The sequence below is a fragment of the Heloderma suspectum genome, chromosome 8, assembly GCF_057233095.1.
Source record: "Heloderma suspectum isolate Gila_16-S chromosome 8, 16-S_ref, whole genome shotgun sequence".
Taxonomy (NCBI): Eukaryota; Metazoa; Chordata; class Lepidosauria; order Squamata; family Helodermatidae; genus Heloderma; species Heloderma suspectum.
In genome coordinates this window covers 3,975,122-4,000,873 of record NC_139465.1, presented here as the reverse complement: position 1 = coordinate 4,000,873, position 25,752 = coordinate 3,975,122, and the positions used below count along the sequence as shown (strand labels likewise).

General features: G+C 46.6%; 1 protein-coding gene across 6 annotated transcripts in view; it reads left to right on the top strand.

The window, feature by feature from the left end:
* Positions 1-25,752, top strand: part of ZC3H18 (zinc finger CCCH-type containing 18) — a 72,607-nt gene that overhangs the window by 32,032 nt on the left and 14,823 nt on the right. For all 6 annotated transcript variants that reach the window (XM_084812784.1, XM_084812780.1, XM_084812785.1 and 3 more), the window contains exons 10-11: positions 18,300-18,500; positions 19,293-19,418. In XM_084812784.1, the coding sequence (XP_084668910.1) occupies positions 18,300-18,500; positions 19,293-19,418 (327 nt within the window). The remainder of the gene's footprint in view (positions 1-18,299; positions 18,501-19,292; positions 19,419-25,752) is intronic.

Sequence of the window (25,752 nt, the reverse complement as noted above, 5' to 3'; positions counted from 1 at the left end):
TGAAGTCTTTATTAACTGGAAAGAAGAAAATCAAAGGAGGAGATATTTGGGGTGGGGGCAACCACTTTGCCAGGTGTAGCCAGCTGATGCAAGAGAGCTGGGTGATTTGTGCAGCTGCCAGTTCAAGCCCACCCCCCATCCCCCTGGAGGCTCTTCCTGCCAGTGGGCAAAGGGAAGGGTGTAACCAGTGGGAGGGACCATAATAGTTCAATATGTCAGGTTTCCCGATCCCCCCAGCACACACGTTCAGGCAATCTGGCACCAGACACCCAAATCAGTGAGATTTCTTTTTTGCAGGAAATCCCACAGCAAAAGCTTAACGGTTACTCTTCAGAAATCATATAGCTGATGGTCAATAGCTATAGGCTCTATGTAATTCCAGAACAGTCCAAAGCTAAACACTACTACCATGACGGAGATCCTCATCAACATGGTTTCCCTGTTGCCATCTTCATGGTTCTGAACACAAGGGAAGGGACTCGGGATTCCTGACGTACCTAACCCAGGCAATCCATACACGGGGTTCCAACCCCGGACAAGGAATGGGAATGGTTCCTTGAATGACCCCATCAGGAAATCAAGGAGTAAATTCTTGAAAGGCCTAAACAAAACCACACCCATAGAGAGTCCAACTTTGAATCTTCTGTTGATAACTCCAGGCTACATGGTCGAGGTCTGTCAAGATCAAGGGAAGGGTAAACCCAGACATGCAAGGAGTTCCGTGCCACCGCTTTTGTATTGGTAAGTTTACACTGCATGCGTCGAGGCAGAGGAAAGTCCAGAAGTCGTAGATCAAACCCAGCCTGCCAGTACACTGAGCTGACGACAAACAAAGACATAAACTCTCGTTTGCTGTGGATTGTAAGTCTATGAAAAGCCTCACTGTACTTTTCATGGCTAGTCTTTAGCAATCCAAAATTCCAATTAAGGGAGAGTCCATGTGCAGAGTGCCTCCAAAGGCCCAGATGATGATGGATCCAAACAGAGAAGGCTTCGGGCAATGAAGAAGTGATGTTCTTAACAAAGGCTCTACGCCTTTGCATCTGCTTAAAAGGGAGGGTGTGACTGTAAGACACCCCCTCTGGATCCCTTGAGAGACAAGGGCCTTTAGCCTTCCAGCAAGGCCCCCTGTCTAAACAGGGCATCACTGCTCAACCCTCCAGCAGTGACGCTTCAACTTGGGCAACCCTTCTGCAAACCCCACCCCACCTCTGTCAGGTTCTCATGGACAGCGGACAGCCTCCTTGCCTGCCAAGGCCAAACCAGCAGGTGGACAAGGAGTTGGGTGACTCCCCCTGGCTCCGCCCTGGGAACACTGGCAGAGAGAAGCTCACACAGGTTCTGACATTCCAGAGGCTGAATAGGCCCCAGCCCTTCCAGGCTACCTCTACTCAAATCCTGGCTATAACCTTCAAGGCCCACTGCAGTGGTGAAGCTGGGCCCTGACACAGTAATTGAGTCCCTGTGCTGCATGCAGGAGATCCCAGTTTCCACCTCCCCTGCGAAGGACCTCGGTTAGCAGGTCTGGAAGAAGTCTTTATACAGCTGCTTCTGCCTGTCCGAGTACACAGTTCTGGGCCAGATAGGCTGGTGGTCTGATTCATTGCAAGGCAGCTTCACACAGCTGGACTGACTTGCCAAACGCAGCCCAAGGCAACCCTGTTATGTACAGAGCTCCTCGCTCCTGCTGGCAGGACACCTTATGTTCTAATGTGCATGCGCTATACTGCAGATCAGCCTTCCCCAGCCTGGTGCCCTCCAGATGTGTTGTGCAACTCACAGTTGTACAACTGTGAAAGGTTGTCCCAGAGAGGAAGGCCAGGATCTCTTCTCGGTCATCCCAGAGTGCAGGACACGGAAGAATGGGCTCAAGTTGCAGGAAGCCAGATTCCGGCTGGACGTCAGGAAAAACTTCCTGACTGTTAGAGCAATACGACAATGGAACCAATTCCCTAGGGAGGTGGTGGGCTCTCCCACACTGGAGGCCTTCAAGATGAGGCTGGACGGCCATCTGTCAGGGATGCTCTGACCTGGATTCCTGCATTGATCAGGGGGTTGGACTCGATGGCCTTGTAGGCCCCTTCCAACCCTACTATTCTATGATTCTGTGATAACTCCCAGCATCCTCCAGCAAGCTGTCATGGTTGGGAGATGTTGGGAGTTGTAATCCAAACACCTCTGGAGGGCACCAGGTTAGGAAAAGCTTCTGCATATACTGATTACTTATATTTGACTCCTCCTCTGAATCCATTGGCAAAGGGGTCTGCTAGCTTTCTTTTCTCCCTTGCACTCATTCTGCTAGGGCAGCCTTCCCTAACCTGGTGTGCCTTCCAGATGTGTTGGACAACAACTCCCAGCACTCCTGACCTTTGGCTGGGGCTGATGGGAGTTGGAGTTGAAAACGTCTAGAAGCCACAAGGGTGGGAAAGGCTGCGCTTGGGAGACCTTGTTTCAGATCTCCTCACGGTGTTGCCGTGGATGTCTGAACCTAATCCACCTCACAGGGCTGTTGTAAGGTAATGCCTGATGACCACCACTGCGTATACCATCTGGAGCTCCTTGGAGGAAAGGTAGGGTACGGATGTGTTAAGTAACAGGGTTTTTCTGTTACTTTGTCATTTGGATCCGGTTCTGTAAACAGAGAATCCGTGCCAGGAAGTACCATGATGCAATGTGGCTGTCTCACCATGTGAAGGATACCTCCTGTAGGTATGCTTGGTGCCAGTAGTGACTTCATCCAAATGGACTTCAGCTCGATCCTTGAGGGAGTTCTCCGCTCTCTCCCCAGCCACCAAATGGGAAACGGTGAAATGAAGCTGGGAGGAGCAAAAAGACTTAGGAGCACAAATGAGCCTCTTAGAGTATATGTTAGAGCTTTGTGGGAAAGCTGCCAGTTTATTAAGGTAACTCAAAGCCAAAGAAGGAGTTGAAAAACACACACATACACACTAGCGATGTCAGAGAAATCCACGATGGAATCAAACCCATAGATTCCTCAGCAGACTGGCTTTTCCTGAGTCGGCTGGATTCCACAGACTTGCAGACCGTTTTTTTTACTTTTCAGAATTTTACACAGATTTAGTTGTAGAAAAATATGTAAAATAAAAAAACAGCCGAAACTGTGCATTTCCCCTGTAGGCTAACACAGAGAAATGCATATTTGGGGGCAGGATTTGTGCATTTTGGGGATTTGCACATTTTCGCAAGTGTGAATTTGCACAAATTCGGGAAATTGTGGGGGGAAATCCCATTTCGCCAATGAGTTGAGAATGGAATGAAAGGCATCTGATAGTCCATGAATCACAGAACAGATTTTACAAAATTCATACATCCCTAATACACGCACACACACACACACACACACACCCCTTGGCTATTCATATTGAATCCAGTAGTGGTGGCATAAAACTCTGTTCTCATCTTGTGAAATTATGGTTTATTTGAAGATAATCTCTGCTAATCTAAGGATATTGCCTGGAGGGGTTGGGCATTGGAGACACCGTATTGCGGTGGTTCCAGTCCTTCCTCTCCAGCAGGTACCAGAGGGTAGCACTGGGAGAGGATGTTTCGGACTGTGGCCACTCACTTGTGGGGTGCCACAGGGTTCCATCCTCTCCCTGTTGTTGTTTAACATCTATGTGACGCCGCTGGGGGCTATCATCAGAAGGTTTGGGGTTCGGTGTCATCAATATGCGGATGACACGCAGCTCTACCTCTCGTTTAAATCTTCACCAAGGTTGGCCGTAGAATCCCTGTCCAAATGTCTGGAGACGGTGAGTGGCTGGATGGGGAGGAATAAGCTGAAGCTGAACCCTGACAAGACCGAGGTACTTTTGGTGGGAGACAAGAGGAGGCTGGGGGATGTTGACCTGGTGTTGAATGGGGTACGGCTACCCTTGAAAGACCAGGTCTGCAGCCTGGGGGTCATTTTGGACTCCCAGCTGTCCATGGAGGCGCAGGGGTCAGCTGTGAGCCGGACAGCGCTGTACCAATTCCATCTGATATGGCGGCTGCGCCCCTACCTTCCCAACCATCTGCTCCCATTGGTAGTACATGCCCTGGTCTCCTCTTGTCTAGACTACTGTAATGTGCTCTATCTGGGGTTACCCTTGAAGACAGTTCGGAAGCTGCAGCTGGTACAGAATGCAGCAGCTCGCCTAATTAAAGGCAGCCGCCAGTGAGATCACATCACTCCAGTGCTGAAGGAGTTGCACTGGTTACCAGTTGTTTTCCAGGCCAAATTCAAGGTGTTGGTTTTGACCTTTAAAACCCTATATGGTTCTGGCCCATCCTACCTCAAGGAGCGCCTCCAGCAACACCAGATAGGCCGCTCAACAAGATCAGCCTGGTATGGCCTTCTCTTTGTTCCATCAGCCAGGACAGCTAGGCTGGTGAGGATGAGGGAGAGGGCCTTCTCTGTGGTGGCACCCACTCTGTGGAACTCCCTCCCCAGGAAACTCCGCCATGCCCCCTATTTAATGAGCTTCCGCCACGGATCTCGGGGAGGCCGAATGCCAGCGCATTCGACCCCCTGAAATCGGTGGCGGAATGCCCCCCACCCCCTGGGACGGGACTTACCTTGGGCGGATCTTCCTGGCGGCGGCTCCAGCAGCGGCCAGTCTTCCGACCGGCTGCCGCCACCGCCATTTCCAGGTAAAAAACAAACAAACAAAAAAACGTGATAGGCTACGTAAAGATTTTTAGATAGGCTAGATTTTTAAAAAACACCGTGATAGGCTACGTAAATGTTTACGTAGCCTATCACGGCTGACTTAAACAAAAAACGCACTTATGCAAATAGCGGCGCTCATGGGCGGCGCCATTTGCGTTCCCTATTTTGGCACGTCTTAGTCTACGTAAACATTTACGTAGACTAAGACGGCGAAAATAAGGGGGACGCAAATAGCGTAGACGCTACGCTATTTGCATTCCCCTTATTTTCGCTGTCTTAGTCTACGTAAATGTTTACGTAGACTAAGACGTGCCAAAATAAGGAACGCAAATGGCGGCGCCCATGGGCGCCGCCATTTGCGTACACGCATTTTTTTGTTTTTTGTTTTAATCAGCCGTGATAGGCTACGTAAACATTTACGTAGCCTATCATGGCTGACTGCAGGGACGCAAACGGCAGCGGCTATGGCTGCCGCCATTTGCGTTCCTGCTAGCCAGCGGCCGGATGTCCGGCTGCTGGCAGAGCAGGCCGGTGGCTCCGCAGAATCCCTGAGGAGCGGAGCCGGCCAGCCAGGATTCCGGGGGGGGGGGGGGACAGAGCGCCTCCCCCGCCGGCTAGGATTCCTGGGGAAGGGACGGAACGCCTCCCCCCCCCAGCATCAGCATAATCCACAGAAAGGGATGTACCTTTCGTACATCCCTGCACGCACAGAAAACATGGTTGTTCAGGCAGGCATTTGGGGTGGGTTAGGGTATTTTTTGAAATGTGATGTTTTTAATGTAGTATTTTATTGTTTTAAATTGTTCTTGTTGTACATCGCCCAGAATGGCTGGGTGACCAGCCAGATGGGCGATTAATAAATTTAATAAATAAATACACTGGATGTGAGCCCAGTAAAAAACACACTGTTTTCCATTATCTGCCTCCACCCCACCCATCCCTTTAAAAATGAAATGTGCATTCAGAAATGCACGGATGTCTCTTGGTTTTATTTTTGTATAAGTGCCCTGATCAAGGATTCTTGGTGTATATCATATAGGAACAGAGGAAGCTCCCTCACACCAGATCAGACTTCTGTCCATTCTGCCCAGTATTGGGTAGCTCTTCAGGGGCTCCAGCAGAGGTCTTCTACAGCACCTGCTCTCCATCCTCTTTGAGAGGCCAGGAATTCAACCTCAGGCCTTCTGCACACATCACATGTGCTCTTCCACAGACTTCTCTGTTACCGTCTTTGCTTGGCATAGGATTTGGGATTAGCTTGGCACACATTTTAATTTTGGGGTGGGGGGAATGGCAGGATTTACAAGACCCATTTTATATCAGACTGATTTCCTAGTGTTGTGTTTTATTTTTAGATGAGCAGTGGGACAGACTAGAAATTGAGCCAAGTAATAAATTGCCTCCCAAGCGCACATATTCCAGAGGATTGCATCCTATTTGGACTACTGAAACATCCTCTACATGGCGCTGCCTTTGGAAACTTGGTCCAGAGTGCTGCAGCCAGACTGTTGACCAGGGCTGATTACTGGGAGCATGTGACTCCCTTGTTACAGGGCTGGATGTGCCTGATCTCGGAAGCTAAGCAGGGTCAGCCCTGGTTAGTACTCGTTTGGGAGACCGCCTGGGAATCAGGCTTCCTGCACTGAGCAGGGAGTTGGACTTGATAGTCTTGTAGGCCCCTTACAACTCTATGATTCTATGAGACAGCTTCACTGGCTTCTGCTGTTTCAAGGCTCAATTCAGAGTGCTGGTTGCGACCTATAAACCCGTATACAATTTGGAATCAGATTACCTGAAGGACTGCCTTCTCCCATACATGCCTACCCAAGTTTTAAGATCTTTGGAAGAGGCCCTTCTTCCGATACCACCGCCATCAGAGGTGTGTTTGGGGAGCGCATGAGGAAGGGCCTTCTCCGTGGCCATTGCTAGGCTCCGGAACCGTCTGCCAAGGTTGGCTTCCTCTTCATTGTCCTTTCACCGGAAGGCAAAGACGTTTTTATTCAAGCAGCCTTTGAAGTATAAGCTGGTCTGTTGCTGGAGGTGTTTTTTTTATTGGCTGGTACTCCTTATTTATTTAATTCTGCTTTTATTTGTTTTTATGCTGTGTTTTAGTTAAGGTTTTGTTAATCTGGATTTTACTGTTAGCCGCCTTGAGCACCATTTTTTGGGCAGGAATGCGGGTTAGAAATAAATGAATGAATGGTAGCCTTGGTAGCTGTTGCTACAAAAACAATGAAGAAACCCTTAAAAGACTAATACACTTATTGTAGCGTAAGTTTTTGTTGTCAAATACAAAAAGTGGCCATCTAAATGGGTAAGTATATTAGCATGAATACAGAGAGAAGCAGAGAGTGGGGGAGATAATGTTTTTACCGAGAACCGGTTGAAAGAGTAAAAGATCCAGAGTAGGTGTGACCTGCTCCCAATTGGTGATGAATTGGCCAAGCAAGATGAATAAACACTTAACGAGGGACAATTACTTTCTGCAGTGAGGAAGCCACTCCCAATCTCTGTTGAACCTGAGTGTGGTAGTGTCACATTTGCAAGCGAGTACCAGCTCAGCCACTTGATGCTGGAACCTCCCTTCGGAAACTTTTAAGTATTGCGGCTTTCAAGCTGGTTACAAAATGTTTGGGCAGATCAGAATGATCCCCCTACTGGTTTCTGAGCATTACGATTGTTAATGTCTGGTTGGAATGCATGGTGCTTAGCACAAGCTTGTCAACAACCTCACCTGTGGTGAATAGTACTTGTCTCCAGGTGACAAGATGGGGGAACTTTGCAACCCCCATCTTGTTCAATAAATGAACCATCAAAATTTGGTGGTTCATTTATTATAGGAATGTATGGCTAGTTAACATGTTCATTGGCTAGTAACTTTTGTGGACTTATTTGCAAGGTTGACATAGTGCCCCTTCAATACGTTTCTTCCCACCGCCTTGATTTTTCATAAAGTATCGCGTTAGGCTATAAATTGAGCCTTGGGGGCTGCCAGGCGGGGTTTTAGCCAAAGAGCTCTTTGGGCATCAGTTTGTGATAAATTAGAATATTGTTTGTCTGCAAGAAACTCCATGCAGCAGTAAACCTATTAGAGACCGAGCAATACCGCTCTTCTTTCCCTAGCCCACCCTCAAGCCCCAGTCTTTAATAAAAAGTGCAAGTGTCTTGGCCATGTGGGCTTTTTACTCCATCCGGTAAAATTATTCCCCCAGGGAAAGAAGGCTATTTCTTGATTTTGCTTCTGCCTTTACCTAGCTTGCCTAGTTATAAGTCAGAGGTCACTTAAGACACCATGCATGGTAAATGGGAAAGTGTTAGAATACGCTCTGCTGCCGGAAGGGAGTGGCAGCAATCGGGTCGTGCAACTGTAATTTCATGACTGTTCCTCACATACGTGCAGAGTCATGGCCTTGCAAGGCCAGTGTTTAGCAAGAGTGGATACATGTATTCTTTGATTCCTCAGTCCGTGTTAGTCCCTGCTTGATTAGTCATATGGTGGCATTTGCTGGTCCAGTTTTCTTCCTTGGATGATGCTAAGAAATATCCCTAACTACAGGAAATACTAAGCCATAGTGAGTAACAGTCTTTTCTTCACATATTGCACAAGGGACTGGGTTTGTGCCTGTCTCACTCTCAACTGCTTTGAAATCTAATGTGACCTGTTCAGGTTCTGATCAAAGTGATCCACATTTTGCAAAGCATATGCAAACACATCTACTTGCGTTAAAGATGCATGATTTGCATGCTTTGTTTCTCCCTCTGTTTTGGCATCCTGCTCCTCCTGCACCCTGAGACAGATTGCAGGACAAGAGCACAAACCAGCTTAAAATCACAATAAATGAAATGTATGCTAAAATGTCATCCTCAGTTAAAAGCAGCCAGCAGAAACATGAAATCAAACCTTGGTGTCTTGGATATGATACATCCAAAGAAGTCTCTGGAAAGTGGGGGAGTCTGTTGAGGTTGACTTAAAAAGGTGGGGGGAGAACTTTTAGAGAATGAAGACACAACATTCACATAATACCTTGTACATGGGGGGGGGGGGAGTTTAGTCCTTTCTCCCCATCCCATACCAAGTTTTTGTTCACTCCCATAAACATCATGAGGCAAGAGTTCAGTATCCCTTTTGGTTTGTTTATAAAGCTTTCAGTCCTCCTATGCCTCTACCCTAAACCCATAATAATTCCCAAGTGGGCTCCAGTGCATGCACAGAGTTCTGTTATTTACAAGAGTTTCCCCATTCATTTCACAGGAAGGGGGCAGTGCTTCTTCCACCACCACCTGCACATTGTAGCTTTCACCAAACTCTAGATTAGCCGCCTCCTCCTTCTTTTACAGTTGCTTAACATGGGACACTTGGCTGTGATTCCAAGAACCAGGCAACTAGTTTGCTTTGAACTTGTGTTTTCGGATGGGAGCCCACTATGCTGGGCCCGTGGGCAAATTGCTTTTGAAACCGAGGAGCTTTCAAAAGCACTTTGTAAAGTATTGGGAAAGAAATAATAAAAGTGTAACCTTTAAATGGATAGCTCTGATGCTGCATGAGTCAATGTGAAGAGTAAGCAGGAGCTATGACGATAATGGTATTATACATACTGTGGCTGAATTAAATAGACTTTACAAGCCAGTCAAAGGACAGGTCAAATATTGTCAATTGACTGATGAGAGATATTATCAAATATTCATTGAGCCATGATATGGTTGATGAACTGGAGAATTGGCCTGCCAGCTGCTTAGCACAGCTGTCTTTAGCAACTGACTGGTTTCGTGATGGTTTCTGTTACTTTGCTTTATTTCTTCTTTGTTATCTTCGGGGGGGTTTCCTTACTGTTGTAACTGTAGGCTGAGCCTGATGGTCCAGAATAAATGCCAAAGAGACGAAATGTTCAATGAATCGTCCATGTTGTTAGAAACCTTGCCTAGCACTATTAGAATCTATAAAAATAAAAGAGGATGTGTGTGTCTCAGTGCCATAGCTCCAAGTCCGTGAAACCTAGAGATACCTCAAACTTGGCATGCATACTTAGGGAACCCTAGAGATGTACATCTCAGGGTCCTTTGGTTGTTAAAATGAATTTATTAATGTTAATGTGTCATAGTGTTTGAAGCCCACAGTGCCAACTTCAGTTACTAGGTGGCAGACTTCCCTAATCAGCACATAGTTTTGCAGTTGATACAGTTTGAAGCCAGTGGGGAGTGGTTTAGGGACAATTATATCGCGGGTTCTTCCCCTTCTGTGAGGCAGACTGCCCTCAAGTGAATGGAGTGATCAGATCCCTCCTTCAGGGGGCTATAGGGGTGCACCGTGGCAGGGGCCATGCCTAGGGGTGCAAGCAGCTGTGGCAGGCACAATGTGTCCATGTCTGCCAGCTGTTTAGCTTTGCTTGAGGGCTATTGAGGGCCCTCAAAGTAAGGGTTATCCCAACCTGTGCAAAGCCTGATCCATTCGCTAGTTTATAATAATTCAGTGCAGTTCTTCAAAAAGTTAATTTTGCTGTTTCACAGTTTATTTATACAAATATTTTTAAGCTGTCTCTTAGGCCATAGCCCTCATAAGGTGGAGTAAATAGATAATTAAAAAAATTAAATTAAAATCAAACTTTTTTAAAAGCATGATAAAAAAAGTAGTTTAAAAATGGTATTATAAGTCTATGTCATTTCATAAAACAGAGGTGGGAAACCTGTGGCTGTGCAGATTTTGGATTCCAATCCCATCATCCCTGCCGATTAGCCGTGCTGCCTGGGGCTCTTGGGAGTTCGGGTCCAACAAATTCTGGAGGGCCACAATTTAAGACCCCTGCCATAAAAGTATCTTAAAACACGCACTGTCAGACAATTGAGCATTAAATTTTAGGAAAAGGTAACCCGAAGCATATGTACTTTTAATCCTAACTCCAACCTTTTGCTTCTGTAGCGAGGCCACCCAAACTTTGTGGACTCCGCACAATAATAGTTAATGAATCTGCTTTTGTATTTAGCACATGTACCAGACTTGTTGCTGATTACAGCTGCAGTCCTATGCATACTTACTTGGGAGTGAGTCATATTGAACCGAGTAGCTGTGCCTAGGATTGTGCTCTGAGGCACCCTTCCCCAACCTGGTGCCCTCCACATGTGTTTGACTACAACTCCCATCAGAGCTGGCTGGGGAATTGTGGGAGTTGTTCTCCAAAATATGTGGAGGGCACCAGGTCAGGGAAGGGTGCCATACATTGTTAATACTTTAAAAATACTTGAACATTATTTGACCAGTCAGTCAGCTGACCAGATTTCTCTTGACTGGTCAGATACCTCATCCTAAAATCTATAAGACTGAGTATTTAAGTGGGTTTTTTAACCTTTAGCATACACCATTAAAATGTATAACTAGTTTGTTATAATGGCATGGGAGTCTGCAATTTTAATTTAAAATGATTGTTTGTTTTAAAGGTTTTTGGCACACCCCTGAAGTAGCTCTTTGGATCCCCAGCTTTTATTAACGATGATTATTTTTTCTGCTAATACTGATTAGGCTTCGTAACAGGCCCGGCTAAAAGCTGCTAAGGGCACAATCCTATGGGGATAGGTGGCCGCCTCTGAACTCAGAGGCGACCACCTGTCCAATGCAGGACAGGAGAAGCATGGAGGGGATCGTTCCCTCCATGCTTCTCCTGCCCTGCATTCGGCTAGACAACCGATTGCAGCTGTCTAGCCGTGGGAGGGCAGAGCAGGGGAGGAGGCTGCTGTACGACACATTGGATGTGTCATACAGGCATTTCCACCCGCCCCGCCCCAGAAAGCCCTCTGGGAACACCCCTTTTTGGCCACTCTGCACTCCTCTTGCAAGCACAGAGCATGAGGCTATTCCGCGCTGCCTCGGAAGACAGTGCAGAAGAGCAGGGAGGTTGGTTCTCTGGGAACTGACCTCGGAGTGCAGGCTCCGAGGTTGGTTCCCAGAAAACCAGATATCCTGTGGCTGTCTAGCTGCTGTCTAGCAGCCATAGGATTGCTCCCTCCATTATGGGCTAGTTTTCCAGCATCATAGAACCAGTGTGGTGTAGTGGTTAGAGGGTTGAACTGGGACTAAGGAGCCACAAAGCTCACTGGGTGCTTCATCAGTCACTGACTCTCAGCCTAGCCTACCTCACAGGGTTGCTGTGAGAATAAAATGGGGAGGAGGAGGATCATGTGAGCCGCCGTGGGCTCCTTGGAGGAAAAATGGTGGGATTTAAATCTACCAAATAAATAAATAAACTGTTCCTTGGGCAAAATGTGACATAAACTGACAAACAAAAATGGGTAGATGGGTAGAAAGAGAGAGAGAGAGATGTTGCTGCTAAAGAGCCGTGTTAGAAGCCCCATCTGCAATATGTGACAGTCATCTGCAGATGGTAATTCAGGAATCTCATTGCAGATGAATCAAGCTCATTTGTGCCAGGCGCAAAAGATCTCGGGTTGCATCAACATGTGCTGGGACAAAGAATCACCAGCGAAGCTCCCTTTTGAGAATCCAAAACCCAGCAGTCAATTCAGATCTGTCTCTGGCATCCAGTCTCAGGAAGAATACCGTGAAACTGAAAAGCTAGCTCATGACATTGTAATTTTTAAGTTTATTTATTAAAATTTATATACTGCCTTATTTGTTAAAAAGCCTTCATGTCAGTGGTTCTAATAAAGGTATTAAGTTGCTGCTGCTGCTTGGATGTTTTCTCCCTATGGATTTTTCCCCTAATAGACCAACATGGCTACCTGCATTCTTTTATCTAATTTGAAGGCTACTTCTGACATTTTTAAAGGGCACTTTTTATCATTCAAAGGTGTGTTTCAAGTTTAGTTTAAACATCTAACTCAGGTGTCATTTGTTGAGCAACCACTTCCCTACCTTTTCATTTCCTGTTGTCGATTCTGGGAAATTTACGGTGATGTCACTGTGTCACCTTTCTTAATTTTATTTTTTAAACTTCCTTTCTAGATTTACTTTCTGCCTTCAAAAGCTGGAGCGTTGATTTTAATGCTCCTCAACATCCATGCCGTCACTGGGTCTTCCTGTCTGATAAGATTAGGCCATCACCTTGCTTATGTCATGCATAGAGGAAGAGGAAGGAAGGGGGAAAAGTAACTTTCTCTGAGCATAAGATTATTTTCCAGGCTGCATAATAGTGTTGCGTGATCATTTGCATTAGAACATTCCAAGGGATTTTCTTTTTCTTTATATCCATGCCCTGGCACAGGTCCAGACTTCTCTTTTTCGTTTCCTCCTGAAACGAAGCAACCTGTCAGGACAACCCAATAAAAGCATGATTTGCTCACAGCTGATTGCCAAAGCAACGAAGTGTTGAACTGTGTTACAGTTATCCTTCCAGCAGGAACTCCCTTGCCCAAGTGACTTCCCTGGGAATTGGCGTTTGAGCCCCAAAATTCTGTTCCCAGTCCTACCGCGAAGAACCAGATATTTGAGACGTTATGTTTACAGGTGACGTACACACTGACAAGCACTCAGCCCCAGGGCAGGCATGCACTGCCTTTTAGCTTCAGTTAGAATCTTAAGAATCTTTGCAGTTTGGTTAGAATCTTAAGAATCCCTGCAGGTGAATGTCCATCCACAAAGTAAATACAGAGATTCCCAGGTTTCTTCACAATAAGAGAGAGTAAAGGCAGAGCAAGGACATAGGTAGAAGAGGAGAGTAAGGGCAGGAAAAGATGGGGCCAAGAAGTTTAGGGCGTAGACACTGGTAAAGAATAAATGTCCCTAAAAGACAGTAAAGTCCCACTCCAAACCCATCTGCTTCCCAAGTCTATAGCAGGGATGGGCAACTTGTGGCCCTCCAAATGTTTTGGCCTCCCAACTCCCATCATGCCTCACCATTGGCTTTGCTAGCTAGGGCTGATGGGAGTTGTAGGCCAACAACCTTTGGAGGGCCACAAGTTGCCCAGCCCTGCTTTATTGGATACTGCCCACGTGCTGCTTTCACGCTTTCTGTAGCTTCAATGAGGATTAGGGTCTTCATATTTTTAACTAGAACTTTTGAGACCACATCCTGGAATACAGACTTGGAGGTGTCATGGATTTGTGGAAATACCTAGGGTTGTAAAGATGTTAGTACAGGGGTGCAGAACCACAGGCCTGGGGTCCCAATCGAGTGGTCTGGGATTCCCCTGGTGGCCATGCCCTCTTTCCCCCAACCACAAATCGTTTTGTGATTTCCCGGTTTTTGTGCAGTTTTTCCCCATTCTAAAAGGTTGAAATGTCTCTCCTAAAGTTTAGTGACTGGCAGTAAGAGCTTTAAGCTAAAATATACTGGTATGTTTGATATTTTGACACTACCCCCTTTGGCCTTTGGAATGCAGCCCCCAAAATCTTCTCCAAAATAGAATTTGGCCCTCAGGCTGAAACTAGTTCTGCACCCCCGTGTTACTGGCTAGGGCAGAAAATCCAGGCATCTGAGCTTGCAATCAAATAACTATGGAAGCTGTAGGCATGCATTATGTAGTATGGTATTGTTAGCTGTCCTCCCCCCCGCCCCCCCGTGCTTATAATTTAGTTAATGGCAAGTACTTGGGGGCAGCAAGAAATAAGCAGAGGCTTGGATTGAGGGAAAGTACACAAGCAGGAAGGAATCATAGGATTTGGAGTCGGTATGCCATTCATATGCACTTCCCCCGTCCCCACACCCTGGCCCATGTCCTAGTCTTTCTGTCTTCAGCAGGCAAAGCTAAAGAGTACCCCAGCCAGTGGCAAAAAGCTTTTGCGTTTCTCATCTGTGAAAATCGTAGCATTGGGCTGATTCCCACCAGCAGCAGTAGCACCAAGCCCTTTTCCTTTTAGATCTGGTCTTCTTGATAATGCAGCCACAAGGGGATTTTTGTTGCTGTAGTAAATCAAAAGAGTAAAAGAGGTTTTGCAGTGTTAATTAAACAAGAAAGCATTCTTATCTGTAAAATTCCCTCAATTAGCTTGAGTCATAAAAAGCATCTGCGGAAATAGAATGTGTTTTTCTGCTTCATTCTCTGCAGTGCTCTGGTGTCGTCCCCTTCACCCCCAGAGTGCTTTGCAGGGAAGTTTTAAGTATTCCAGAGGAACAGGCTCTGCATGCTGTGTATCCAATCATCTCTTTTTTCACCATGTGCATGGGGTCCAAATTGGGACCACCTTGTGCAGGTGGGGGGAGGGGATTAAACCTTCCCACACAGCCATTTCCCCCCACTAAATTCACCCTCCCCACACACATGGGCTAAAGAAAGGAGGGAAACTCCATTGGCCCTAGTGGAGGGTTTTTTTTCTTTCTGTAGTCAAATTGGGAGGAGGTAAAAGCAGCTGGGTGGGAAGGTTTAACATACCCTACCCACAGGCAGTAGTCCCGATCCAGATCAGGGGCCCATGCAATTACACTAAAGTTTTTTTTTTTAAAGTACAGGATCAGCTACACACTATCCATTTAACATAGCATGTGGTTTAGCCCTCTTTGCCTGCCACCACTGGAGTGGAATAAAACAGGGCTTTGCAAAGCAGTGCAGTGCAATGACCAAAAGTAAAAAGCTCTCTTCAGACCATGGTGCCAAGTGATATGAAGGAGCCAGGATTCGGGAAGAGGGAAAAGCTAGAGTGCCGTTCCTATAGCCATGAAAAATAGTGGAATGGGCTGCCCATTTCCCTGATTTTTTGCTGCCCTGAATCTCCCACCACAGAACGGCAGATCGTGCCCCTGTGCTGTCAGCAGTGGGATCATGTCTAGAACCGACATCAGTCATTCATACTCTAGTAACCTCCAGGCTGAACTGTTGCAATGCTCTTTACTTGGGGCTGCCTCTAAAAATGGTTTGGAAATGACAGTCAAATTTATTTATTTGTTAAATTTATTAATCGCCCATCTGGCTGGTCACCCAGCCACTCTGGGCGCTGTACAAAGCATATAATAAAACAGTTTAAAACAATAAAATTATACAATAAACACATTTTCTAAAATACCCTAACCCACTCCAAATGCCTGTCAAAACTGCAGCCATCTCCTAAGGCCCAGCCATGACAGCCTGTCACTTTGATTTTATACCATCTACATTGCCTACAAATTTGTTTCTCAGCTTGGTTTAAATTTCTAATGGTAACCTGCGCCTGTCCTCTTTAGGGCAGCCTGCCAGCTAGGGCTGATAAGAATTGTAGTCCAAGACATCTGGCGGGCCCCCAGTTGCAGAAGCTTTAAAGCCTTTGTCTTGAAAGGGCTATCTTAGGGACTGGCTCTGTCCATATGAAATGGGCCAACCTTTAAGATAAAAGTCATAGGTTCTGCCTCTCTATCCCACCTGAGATCAGACGGACAGGTGGAAGACAAAAAGCCTTCTTGGTGATGGCACCCAAACTGTGGGATGTCCTCCTAACAGAGATCATAGAATCATAGAATAGTAGGGTTGGAAGGAGCCTACAAGGCCATTGAGTCCAACCCCCTGCTCAATGCAGGAATCTAAGTCAAAGCATCCCTGACAGATGGCTGTACAGCCTCGTCTTGAATGCCTCCAGTGTGGGAGAGCCCACCACCTCCCCAGGTAATTGGTTCCATTGTCATATTGCTCTAACAGTCAGGACGTTTTTCCTGAAGTTTATTTATTATTTAATTTATTAATCGCCCATCTGGCTGGTCACCCAGCCACTCTGGGCGATGTACAACATACAATAAAACAATAAAATTCTACAATAAAAACATTTTCTAAAATACCCTAACCCATCCCAAATGCCTGCCTGAACAACCACGTTTTTAATGCACGACGGAAGCTCATTAAAGAGGGGGCATGACGGAGTTCCCTGGGGAGGGAGTTCCACAGAGTGGGGGCCACTACAGAAAAGGCCCTCTCCCTCGTCCCCACCAGTCTAGCTGTCCTGGCTGATGGGACAGAGAGAAGGCCATCTGAGGCTGAACTTGTTAAGCGGCCTGTCTGGTGCTGCTGGAGGCGCTCCTTAAGATAGGCTGGGCCGGAACCATATAGGGTTTTAAAGGTCAAAACCAACAACTTGAATTTGGCCCAGAAAACAGCTGGTAACCAGTGCAACTCCTTCAGCACTGGAGTGATGTGATCTCGCCAGCGGCTGCCTTTAATCAGGCGAGCCGCCGCGTTCTGTACCAGCTGCAGCTTCCGAACCGTCTTCAAGGGTAACCCCACGTAGAGCGCATTACAGTAGTCTAAACGAGAGGAGACCAGGGCATGTACTACCGATGGGAGCAGATGGTCGGGAAGGAAGGGGCGCAGCCGCCGTATCAGATGGAGTTGATACAGCGCTGTCCGGCTCACAGCTGACACCTGAGCCTCCATGGACAGCTGGGAGTCCAAAATGACCCCCAGGCTGCGGACCTGGTCTTTCAAGGGTAGCCGTACCCCATTCAACACCAGGTCAACATCCCCCAGCCTCCTCTTGTCTCCCACCAAAAGTACCTCGGTCTTGTCAGGGTTCAGCTTTAGCCTATTCCTCCCCATCCAGCCACTCACCGTCTCCAGACATTTGGACAGGGATTCTACGGCGAACCTTGGTGAAGATTTGAATGAGAGGTAGAGCTGCGTGTCATCTGCATATTGATGACACTGCACCCCAAACCTCCTGATGATAGCCCCCAGCGGCTTCACATAGATGTTAAATAGCATCGGAGAGAGGATGGAACCCTGTGGCACCCCACAAGTGAGTGGCCACGGGTCCGAAACCTCCTCTCCCAGTGCTACCCTCTGGTACCTGCCGGACAGGAAGTTCAGCCGGAATCTGGCTTCCTGTCACTTGAGCCCATTGTTCCCTGTCCTGCACTCTGGGATGATCAAGAAGAGATCCTGGCCTTCCTCTCTGTGACAACCTTTCAAGGACTTGAAGAGTGCTATCATATCTCCCCTCAGTCTTCTCTTCTCAAGGCTAAACATTGTCTAGTTCTTTCAGTCTCTCTTCATAGGGCTTTATTTCCAGTCCTCTGATCGTCTTTGTTGCCCTGCTCTGAACCTTCTCCAGTTTGTCTGCATCCTTCTTAAAATGTGGTGCCCAGAACTGGACACAGTACTCCAGATGAGGCCTAAGCAGTGCTGAGTAGAGGGGGACTAGTACTTCCCAGGATTTGGAAGCTATGCTTCTATTAATGCAGCCCAAAATAGCATTTGCCTTTTTTGCAGCCACATCACATTGTTGGCTCATATACAGTCTGTGATCTACAACAATTCCAAGATCCTTCTCGCTTGTAGTGTTGTTGAGCCATATATCCCCCATCTTGTAACTGTGCATTTGATTTGTCATGAGCTGTCTGTTCTTCCATGTCAATTGAAGATGTTTCTATCCCAACAGGCTGTTAAGGCTTAATTGTGTTTCTAAAGAACTGTTGCTGTTCAGTTCTTTTTATGACAGCTGTGTTTAAGTTTTCTTGCTGTTTTTACTCATTATTTGTACTGCTTTCGTATTAGATTATACCTTTTTTTTGTTTCTGTTTTTGAAAGCCACTCGGAATGATTTTAAGAAAAGCAGGATATAAAATAATAATCATCTGGACATTATTAGCTACTTCCCCAGTATTAAGCTCACCTTTTGCATTTGGCTGCATCTCAAAGAGCAGGACAAGAGTGGGAGCCCTGAGCCACTGGGTGGCCCACAGCCAGCCTTCTCCCCAGCTAATCTTTTCTCTCTGTCTTCCAGCCGTCAGCCTGAGCCACCAAAGAAGGAGAAGGAGGCAACCACAACCACCCCTTCTCAGTCCAAGAGAGCAGATGAGTGGAAGGACCCTTGGCGCCGATCAAAATCTCCAAAAAAGAAGCATGGAATGTCCGCCTCACCCAGCCGTGCTCGCAGGCGCCGGAAAACCTCAGCCTCATCTGCTTCTGGCTCGGGTTCTTCAAGGTACAAGCCCAAGAGGGCTACCATAGGAACCTAGGAAGCTGCCTTCTATTGAGTCAGACCCTTGGTCCATCTAGCCAAGTACTGTTGACAGTGACTGGCAACTTCTCTCCAGGGGTTCAAGCAGGAGTTTTCCCTGCCCTACCTGGAGATGCCAGGGATCGAACCTGGGACCTTCCACATGCAAAGCAGGGGCTCTGCTACCAAGCTATGGCCCTTCCCTCTTTCACCACTTCACCATGGGATGGCATCCTTCCAGGATGGCTACCAGAACTCACTCCCAGTAGGAGAAGTGTTTCTGGTAGAGGAGCAAGTTTAGCTAGAGATGAGGGAAATAGAGTACATGGTTTGGGAATGCAGCAGTGGGAAGGGGGTGGGTTGTGAACAACCCAGTGTCTGACCCAGTGAGAGGGTCAGGGCAGATCGCTCTAATTTTCTGCTAAGGAAGGGCAGTTAAGCTATTAGTGTGGCATGTTGGGACTGAGTGGCAAGGTGAAGCAGCCCAGGCCTTTGGGAAGGTAGTCTCTAAGGATGGGGTACAGCAGAGCTTGGACCTGGTGTTGAGACTAGAACAGGGGTAGACAACTCAGTGTCATCCATATGTTTTGGACGGCCATAATCCCTGACCATTGACCATGCTGGTTGAGGCTGATGGGAGTTGTAGTCCAAAACATCTGGAGGGCACCAGGTTGTCTACCTCTGATCTAGAAGATTCTCAAGGGGGTGAGAGGAGCTTTTGAACGGATGGAGCTTGCAAGTTCTTAAGTTGTCCCCTGCCCTCTCTTTTCCTTTCAGGTCATCATCTCGCTCCTCCTCCTATTCCGGATCTGGTTCTTCACGATCGCGTTCCAGATCTTCCTCGTACAGCTCCTACTCTAGTCGCTCTTCCAGGCACAGCTCTTTCTCAGGCAGTCGATCCAGGTACTGTTTCTCCCAGCCTCTCAGCTGGGAGGTTCTGCACCATATTAACATTCCCTTCCATAATATTCATCGATTGCTGGTTTCTTAATCACTCTTTCTGATGCTCCTGCTAATAAATTGCTCACCACTATTTTCTGTTTTATTCTGTTCTTCACACGGTTTCTGAGTTCATTTAATAGCATGACCTGTAGTGTATATTCTAATACGTTGTCTATACTTCCTTTAATGTCTTCTAAAATCTCTTCCCAATATTCTTGCATTATATCACTTCTACCACATGTGCAGAAATCCAGCATTATAATCTTGACATCTCCAACATTTACCAAAGCTAGATAAAAATGTCTAGTTCTAAGATTTTCTAATGTGTATTACATTTCAGTTTAATGTGTTAAAATGTGTTGACAATGTTGATATTACCCATTCTCTCTCCCAGTCAGATACATTGGACTACAGCTCTCATCATTATCCCCGGGGCATGATGAGACTTGTAATCCAACACATTTAGAGAGCACCAAGCGGGGGTAAGCTGTCATAGCAATTCTCCGGGACTTTGGAACCCATTTCCAAACCCATTAACTCATGGGTGTGCCCCACTGTGACTCGCACCATATTTAGGCACAAGTTAGTATGTTTATGATTGTGACCCTCAGTTGGCATCTCAAATAGATGTCATCACCGCAACTGCATGTGACAGCAGTAGAGGCAATTTCCTAGGTGGGCACAGCGCCAGACTCTACTGGTCAGCCTTGCACATTCGGATTGGCTTCTGCTACCGGAGGTGATAAAAAGTGATGAAATATCCTGATAGAACATAACAATCCGCTCTTATTGGAGGAAAAGCAAGAGTTGTGTAAATCAGTTGTGTTATCCTGTGACCCATGGACAGGGTTTCCTCTTTCAAGCAACAGAGGCAGCTGTGACATGAACTGCTGAAGTACAGCAATGTATGTTTATAGCATCCCGTGACTACCTAAGCATCCCGTGGTACCTGGAGCATTCAGCCCCCAGCCAGGCAGCAGCTACTTGCTGCTGCTCCTCCTTTCAGTTGAACATTTCTCTTAGCATCTCCAAAAGATGAACTCTGTGGGAGTCCCTGTTCTGTCTTTCCCCTCTGCCAGGAGAAGTGGCTGGCGGTATAGAACAGGCCTCCCTGGTTCTCAGATGGCCATGCCCCCTTCCCCTGACTCCTTTCACCTGACTGCCTGGTGTTTCTCATGCTTTTGCACAGGTATTTTCCCCATTCTGAAAGGTTGAAATGCCTCTCCCAAGGCTGAGTTACTGGCAGAAAGAGCTTGAAGCCACAATACGCTGGGTATTTTTGGCCCTGCCCATTTGCCTTTGGCCCCACCCTTTTTGTTCCACTTACCACTAGAATGCAGCCCCTGAGAGCTTCTCCAAAATTGAATTTGGCCCTTGATTTAAAATGAGGGGGCAAAGAGCTGTGTCTGAGTGTTAAGCCAGAAGCAGCACATTTTGAAGCAAACCAGGAGTAGAAAGCTAAACACACACACACCTGCTTCTTGGGCCCTGGAGAGTAGAGAGCCTCATATCTGTTTTATTGTTTTATTGTTTTAACTGTTTTATTGTTTTAGATTTTAACTGGTTTTAGCTTGTTTAATAGTTTAATATGTTTTTAGGTGTTTAAATTATTTATTGTCTTGTACTGTTCAAACTCCCCTTCATGGATCACTGCCTTGTTGTGGCGAAGGGGCTTGCGTAACTCAGTGAAGCCATAAGCTATGCCGTGCAGGGCCACCCAAGACGGACTGGTCATGGCGGAGAGTTCTGACAAAATGTGGTCCGCTGGAGAAGGAAATGGCAACCCACTCCAGGATTCTTGCCAAGAAAACCCCATGGAACGTATCACAAGGCTAAAAGAGATGACGCCAGAAGATGACCCCCTCAGGTCGGAAGGTGTCCAATATATTACTGGGGAAGAGCAGAGGGAATTTCCAAGTAGCGCCAGAAAGAGTGAAGCGGCTGGGCCAACGCCAAAAGGACACTCAGCTGTGGATGTGTCTGGTGGTGAAAAGAAAGTCCGGTGCTGTAAAGAACAATATTGTTTAGGAACCTGGAATGTAAGATCAATGAATCGAGGTAAGCTGGAGGTGGTCAAACATGAGATGCCAAGATGGAACATCGACATCTTGGGAATCAGCAAACTAAAATGGACAAGCATGGGCGAATTTAATTCAGGTGACCATTATATCTACTACTGTGGGCAAGAATCCCTTAGAAGAAATGGAGTAGCACTCATAGTCAATAAAAGGGAGGGGAAAGCAGTACTGGGGTACAATCTCAAAAACAATAGAACGATCTCAGTACGAATCCAAGGCAAACCATTCAACATCACAGTAATTCAAGTCTATGCCCCAACCACTGAGGCCGAAGAAGTTGAGGTTGATCAGTTCTATGAAGACCTACAACACCTTCTAGAACTAACACCAAAAAAAGATGTCCTCTTCATCATAGTAGATTGGAATGCTAAAGTAGGAAGTCAAGAAATCACCAGGATAACAGGCAAGCATGGCCTTGGTGTACAAAATGAAGCAGGACAAAGGCTAATAAGAGTTTTGCCAAGAGAACACGCTGATCATAGCAAACACTCTTTTCCAACAGCACAAGAGGCGACTGTACACATGGACATCACCAGATGGTCAATATCGAAATCAGATGGATTATGTCCTTTGCAGCCAAAGATGGAGAAGCTCTATACAGTCAGTAAAAACAAGACCTGGAGCGGACTGTGGCTCAGATCATGAGCTTCTTGTTGCAACATTTCAGCTTAAATTGAAGAACGTCGGGAAAACCACTAAACCATTCAGGTATGACCTAAATCATATCCCTGATGAATATACAGTGGAGGTGAGGAATAGATTTCAGGGATTAGACATGATAGACAGAGTGCCTGAGGAACTATGGACGGAGGTCCGTAACATTGTTCAGGAGGCAGCAACTCAATCCATCCCAAAGAAAAAGAAATGCAAGAAAGCAAAGTGGCTGCCTGATGAAGCTTTACAAGTAGCTGAGGAAAGAAGGGAAACAAAAAGCAAGGGAGAAAGGGGAAGAGTTCCAGAGAATAGGAAGGAGAGACAAGAAGGCCTTCTTAAAGGAACAATGCAAAGAAATCGAGGAAAACAACAGAATGCGAAAGACTAGAGATCTTTTCAAGAAAATCGGAGATCTCAAGGGAACGTTTTGTGCAAAGACGGGCATGATAAAGGACAAAGAAGGCAGGGACCTAACAGAAGCAGATGAGATTAAGAAGAGGCGGAAAGAATACACAGAAGAACTATACAGGAAAGATCTGAATGTCCCTGATAGCCATGATAGTGCGCTCACTGAACTTGAGCCGGACATCCTAGAGAGTGACGTCAAATAGGCTTTAGAAAGCATTACTAACAACAAAGCTAGCGGAGATGACAGTATTCCAGCTGAGCTATTTAAAATCCTAAAAGATGATGCTGTGAAAGTGCTGCACTCAATATGCCAACAAATTTGGAACGCTCAACAGTGGCCACAAGACTGGAAAAGGTCAGTTTACATTCCAATTCCAAAGAAGGGCAATGCCAAAGAGTGTTCAAACTACCGTACAGTTGCACTCATTTCATATGCCAGCAAGGTTATGCTCCAAATCCTACAAGCTAGGCTTCAGCAGTATGTGAACCGAGAACTACCGGAAGTACAAGCTGGGTTTTGAAGAGGCAGAGGAACTAGAGATCAAATCGCCAACATTCGCTGGATCATGGAGAAAGCAAGAGAATTCCAGAAAAATGTCTATTTCTGCTTCATTGACTATGCTAAAGCCTTTGATTGTGTGGATCACAACAAACTTTGGCAAATTCTGAAAGAGATGGGAGTACCAGACCACCTTACCTGTCTCCTGAGAAACCTGTACGAGGGTCAAGAAGCAACAGTAAGAGCTGGACATGAAACAACCGATGGGTTCAAAATTGGGAAAGGAGTACAACAAGGCTGCATATTGTCACCCTGCTTATTTAACTTATAGGCAGAGTACGTCATGAGAAATGCCGGGTTGGATGAATCACAGGTCGCAATTAAGATTGCCGGGAGAATGATCAACACCCTCAGATACGCAGACGATACCACCCTAATGGCAGAAAGCAAAGAGGATCTCAAGAGCCTCTTGTTGAGGGTGAAAGTGGAGAGTGCAAAAGCTGGTTTGAAACTCACCATTAAAAAAACTAAGATCATGGCATCTGGCCCCATCACTCCCTGGCATATAGAAGGGGAAGAAATGGAAGCAGTGACAGATTTTACTTTCTTGGGCTCCAAGATCACTGCAGACAGTGACTGTAGCCATGAAATTAAAAGACGCTTGCTCCTTGGGAGGAAAGCTATGGCCAACCTAGACAGCATAGTAAGAAGCAGAGACATCACCTTGCTGACAAAGGTCCGTATAATCAAAGGTATGGTTTTCCCAGTAGTAACGTATGTCTGTGAGAGCTGGACTATAAGGAAGGCTGAGCGCCGAAGAATCGATGCTTTCGAACTGTGGTGCTGGAGAAGACTCTTACGAGTCCCCTGGACCTCAAGGAGGTCAAATCAGTCCATCCTAAAGGAAATCAAGCCTGAGTGCTCATTGGAAGGACAGATCCTGAAGCTGAAGCTCAAATATTTTGGCCACCTAATGCGAAGAGAAGACTCTCTGGAAAAGACCCTGATGCTGGGAAAGATTGAAGGCAAAAGGAGAAGGGGACGGCAGAGGATGAGATGGCTAGATAGCATAACCGAGGCAATGAATATGAACTTGAGCACCCTCCGGGAGGGAGCGGAGGAGAGGAAGGCCTGGCATGCTATGGTCCATGGGGTCACGAAGAGTCGGACACGACTGAACAACAACAATAACTGTTCAAACTGATTTTATCTGTATGCCGCCCTGAGATCTTATCACTGGGGCCTGATGGGGCAGAGCTCAGCCCTTCTCTGCCCCTTCCCTAGACCAAGACATGGATGGACAAAGACCCATCCTAGGAAAGAGCTCAGCCTCCTTTCCTTCCCTGCCCCAAATTCTGCAATGTAGAAATTAGCAACTTAAGTTCTGATCTTTGCTTAATTCTGTTTCCAGAATTCTGGGTTTCTTCCTAATTAATATGCCAATTACTGGCAAGGAGTGGAGGGAAGGGAATACATGACATTTGTGGCAATTGTGGCATAGGAGGGCTTATGGGGCAGGGAGCCAACCTGGATGCTGAGGCACCACCCCTGATTACTGGAAACTCGGGCAGGTGTGTTCATTGGCGTCGCATTTTATGAGCCATGTCCCCACCCACACGTTTTGGCACTTTCTTCCTGCCCTTCAGGAGCTAATCACACGCACAGCCCCCACCAAAAAAATGGGTTGGGTGCTCATTTTTCTCCCAGTAACCCTGATTGTGTGTCTTGTGAGAATCCCGTTGATCCAGGACATAGACAGCCATGAGCATGACATGGGAACTGCTTAGCACACCAGATAGTTAAAAACAATTGTCTTTCCAGCGGGGGCTTCCAAACTATTTGGATCATCAAGAATTTTGTAAGAGGAAAACCTAGTGTTCTCTCTAAGCTGTTTGAAATTCTCTGTCAGCCTGCTTATACTTGGACAGATAACTTTGTGATGGTGATGGTGGGGGCTTGTGGGAGAATTCAGCCCCTCTTCCACGGTGGGGAAAAAATGTGTTGTGGCTCACAGATCCTCTGAAATGGTTTTCAGTGTGGGGCTCTACCAGGGATGCATCTAGTCTTGGCACGCCAGCCCCTTGACCGCCTCTTGTTTGACCAGTACTGTGTACTGTGTCCAGTTCCGGGTACCAGACTTTAAGAAGGATGCAGACAAGCTGGAGAGGGTTCAGAGGAGAGCAGCGAAGATGATCAGAAGACTGGAAACAAAGCCCTATGAGGAGAGACAGAAAGAACTGGGCATGTTTAGCCTTGAGAAGAAAAGACTGAGGGGAGATAGGATAGCGCTCTTCAAGTACTTGAAAGGTTGTCACAGAGGGGAAGGCCAGGATCTCTTCTCCATCATCCCAGAATGCAGGACACGGAATAATGGGCTCAAGTTCCAGGAAGCCATATTCCGGCTGAACTTCAGGAAAAACTTCCTGACTGTTAGAGCAATACGACAATGGAACCAATGACCTAGGGAGGTGGTGGGCTCTCCCACACTGGAGGCATTCACAATGAAGCTGGACAGCCATCTGTCAGGGATGCTTTGACTTATAAGGTCCTATAAGATAATTGAGTCCAACTCCCTGCTCATTGCAGGAATCTTTCCAACCCTACTATTCTATGATTCTGTGACCTTGGTCAAATGTTGCCAAATAGTCCATGAAGC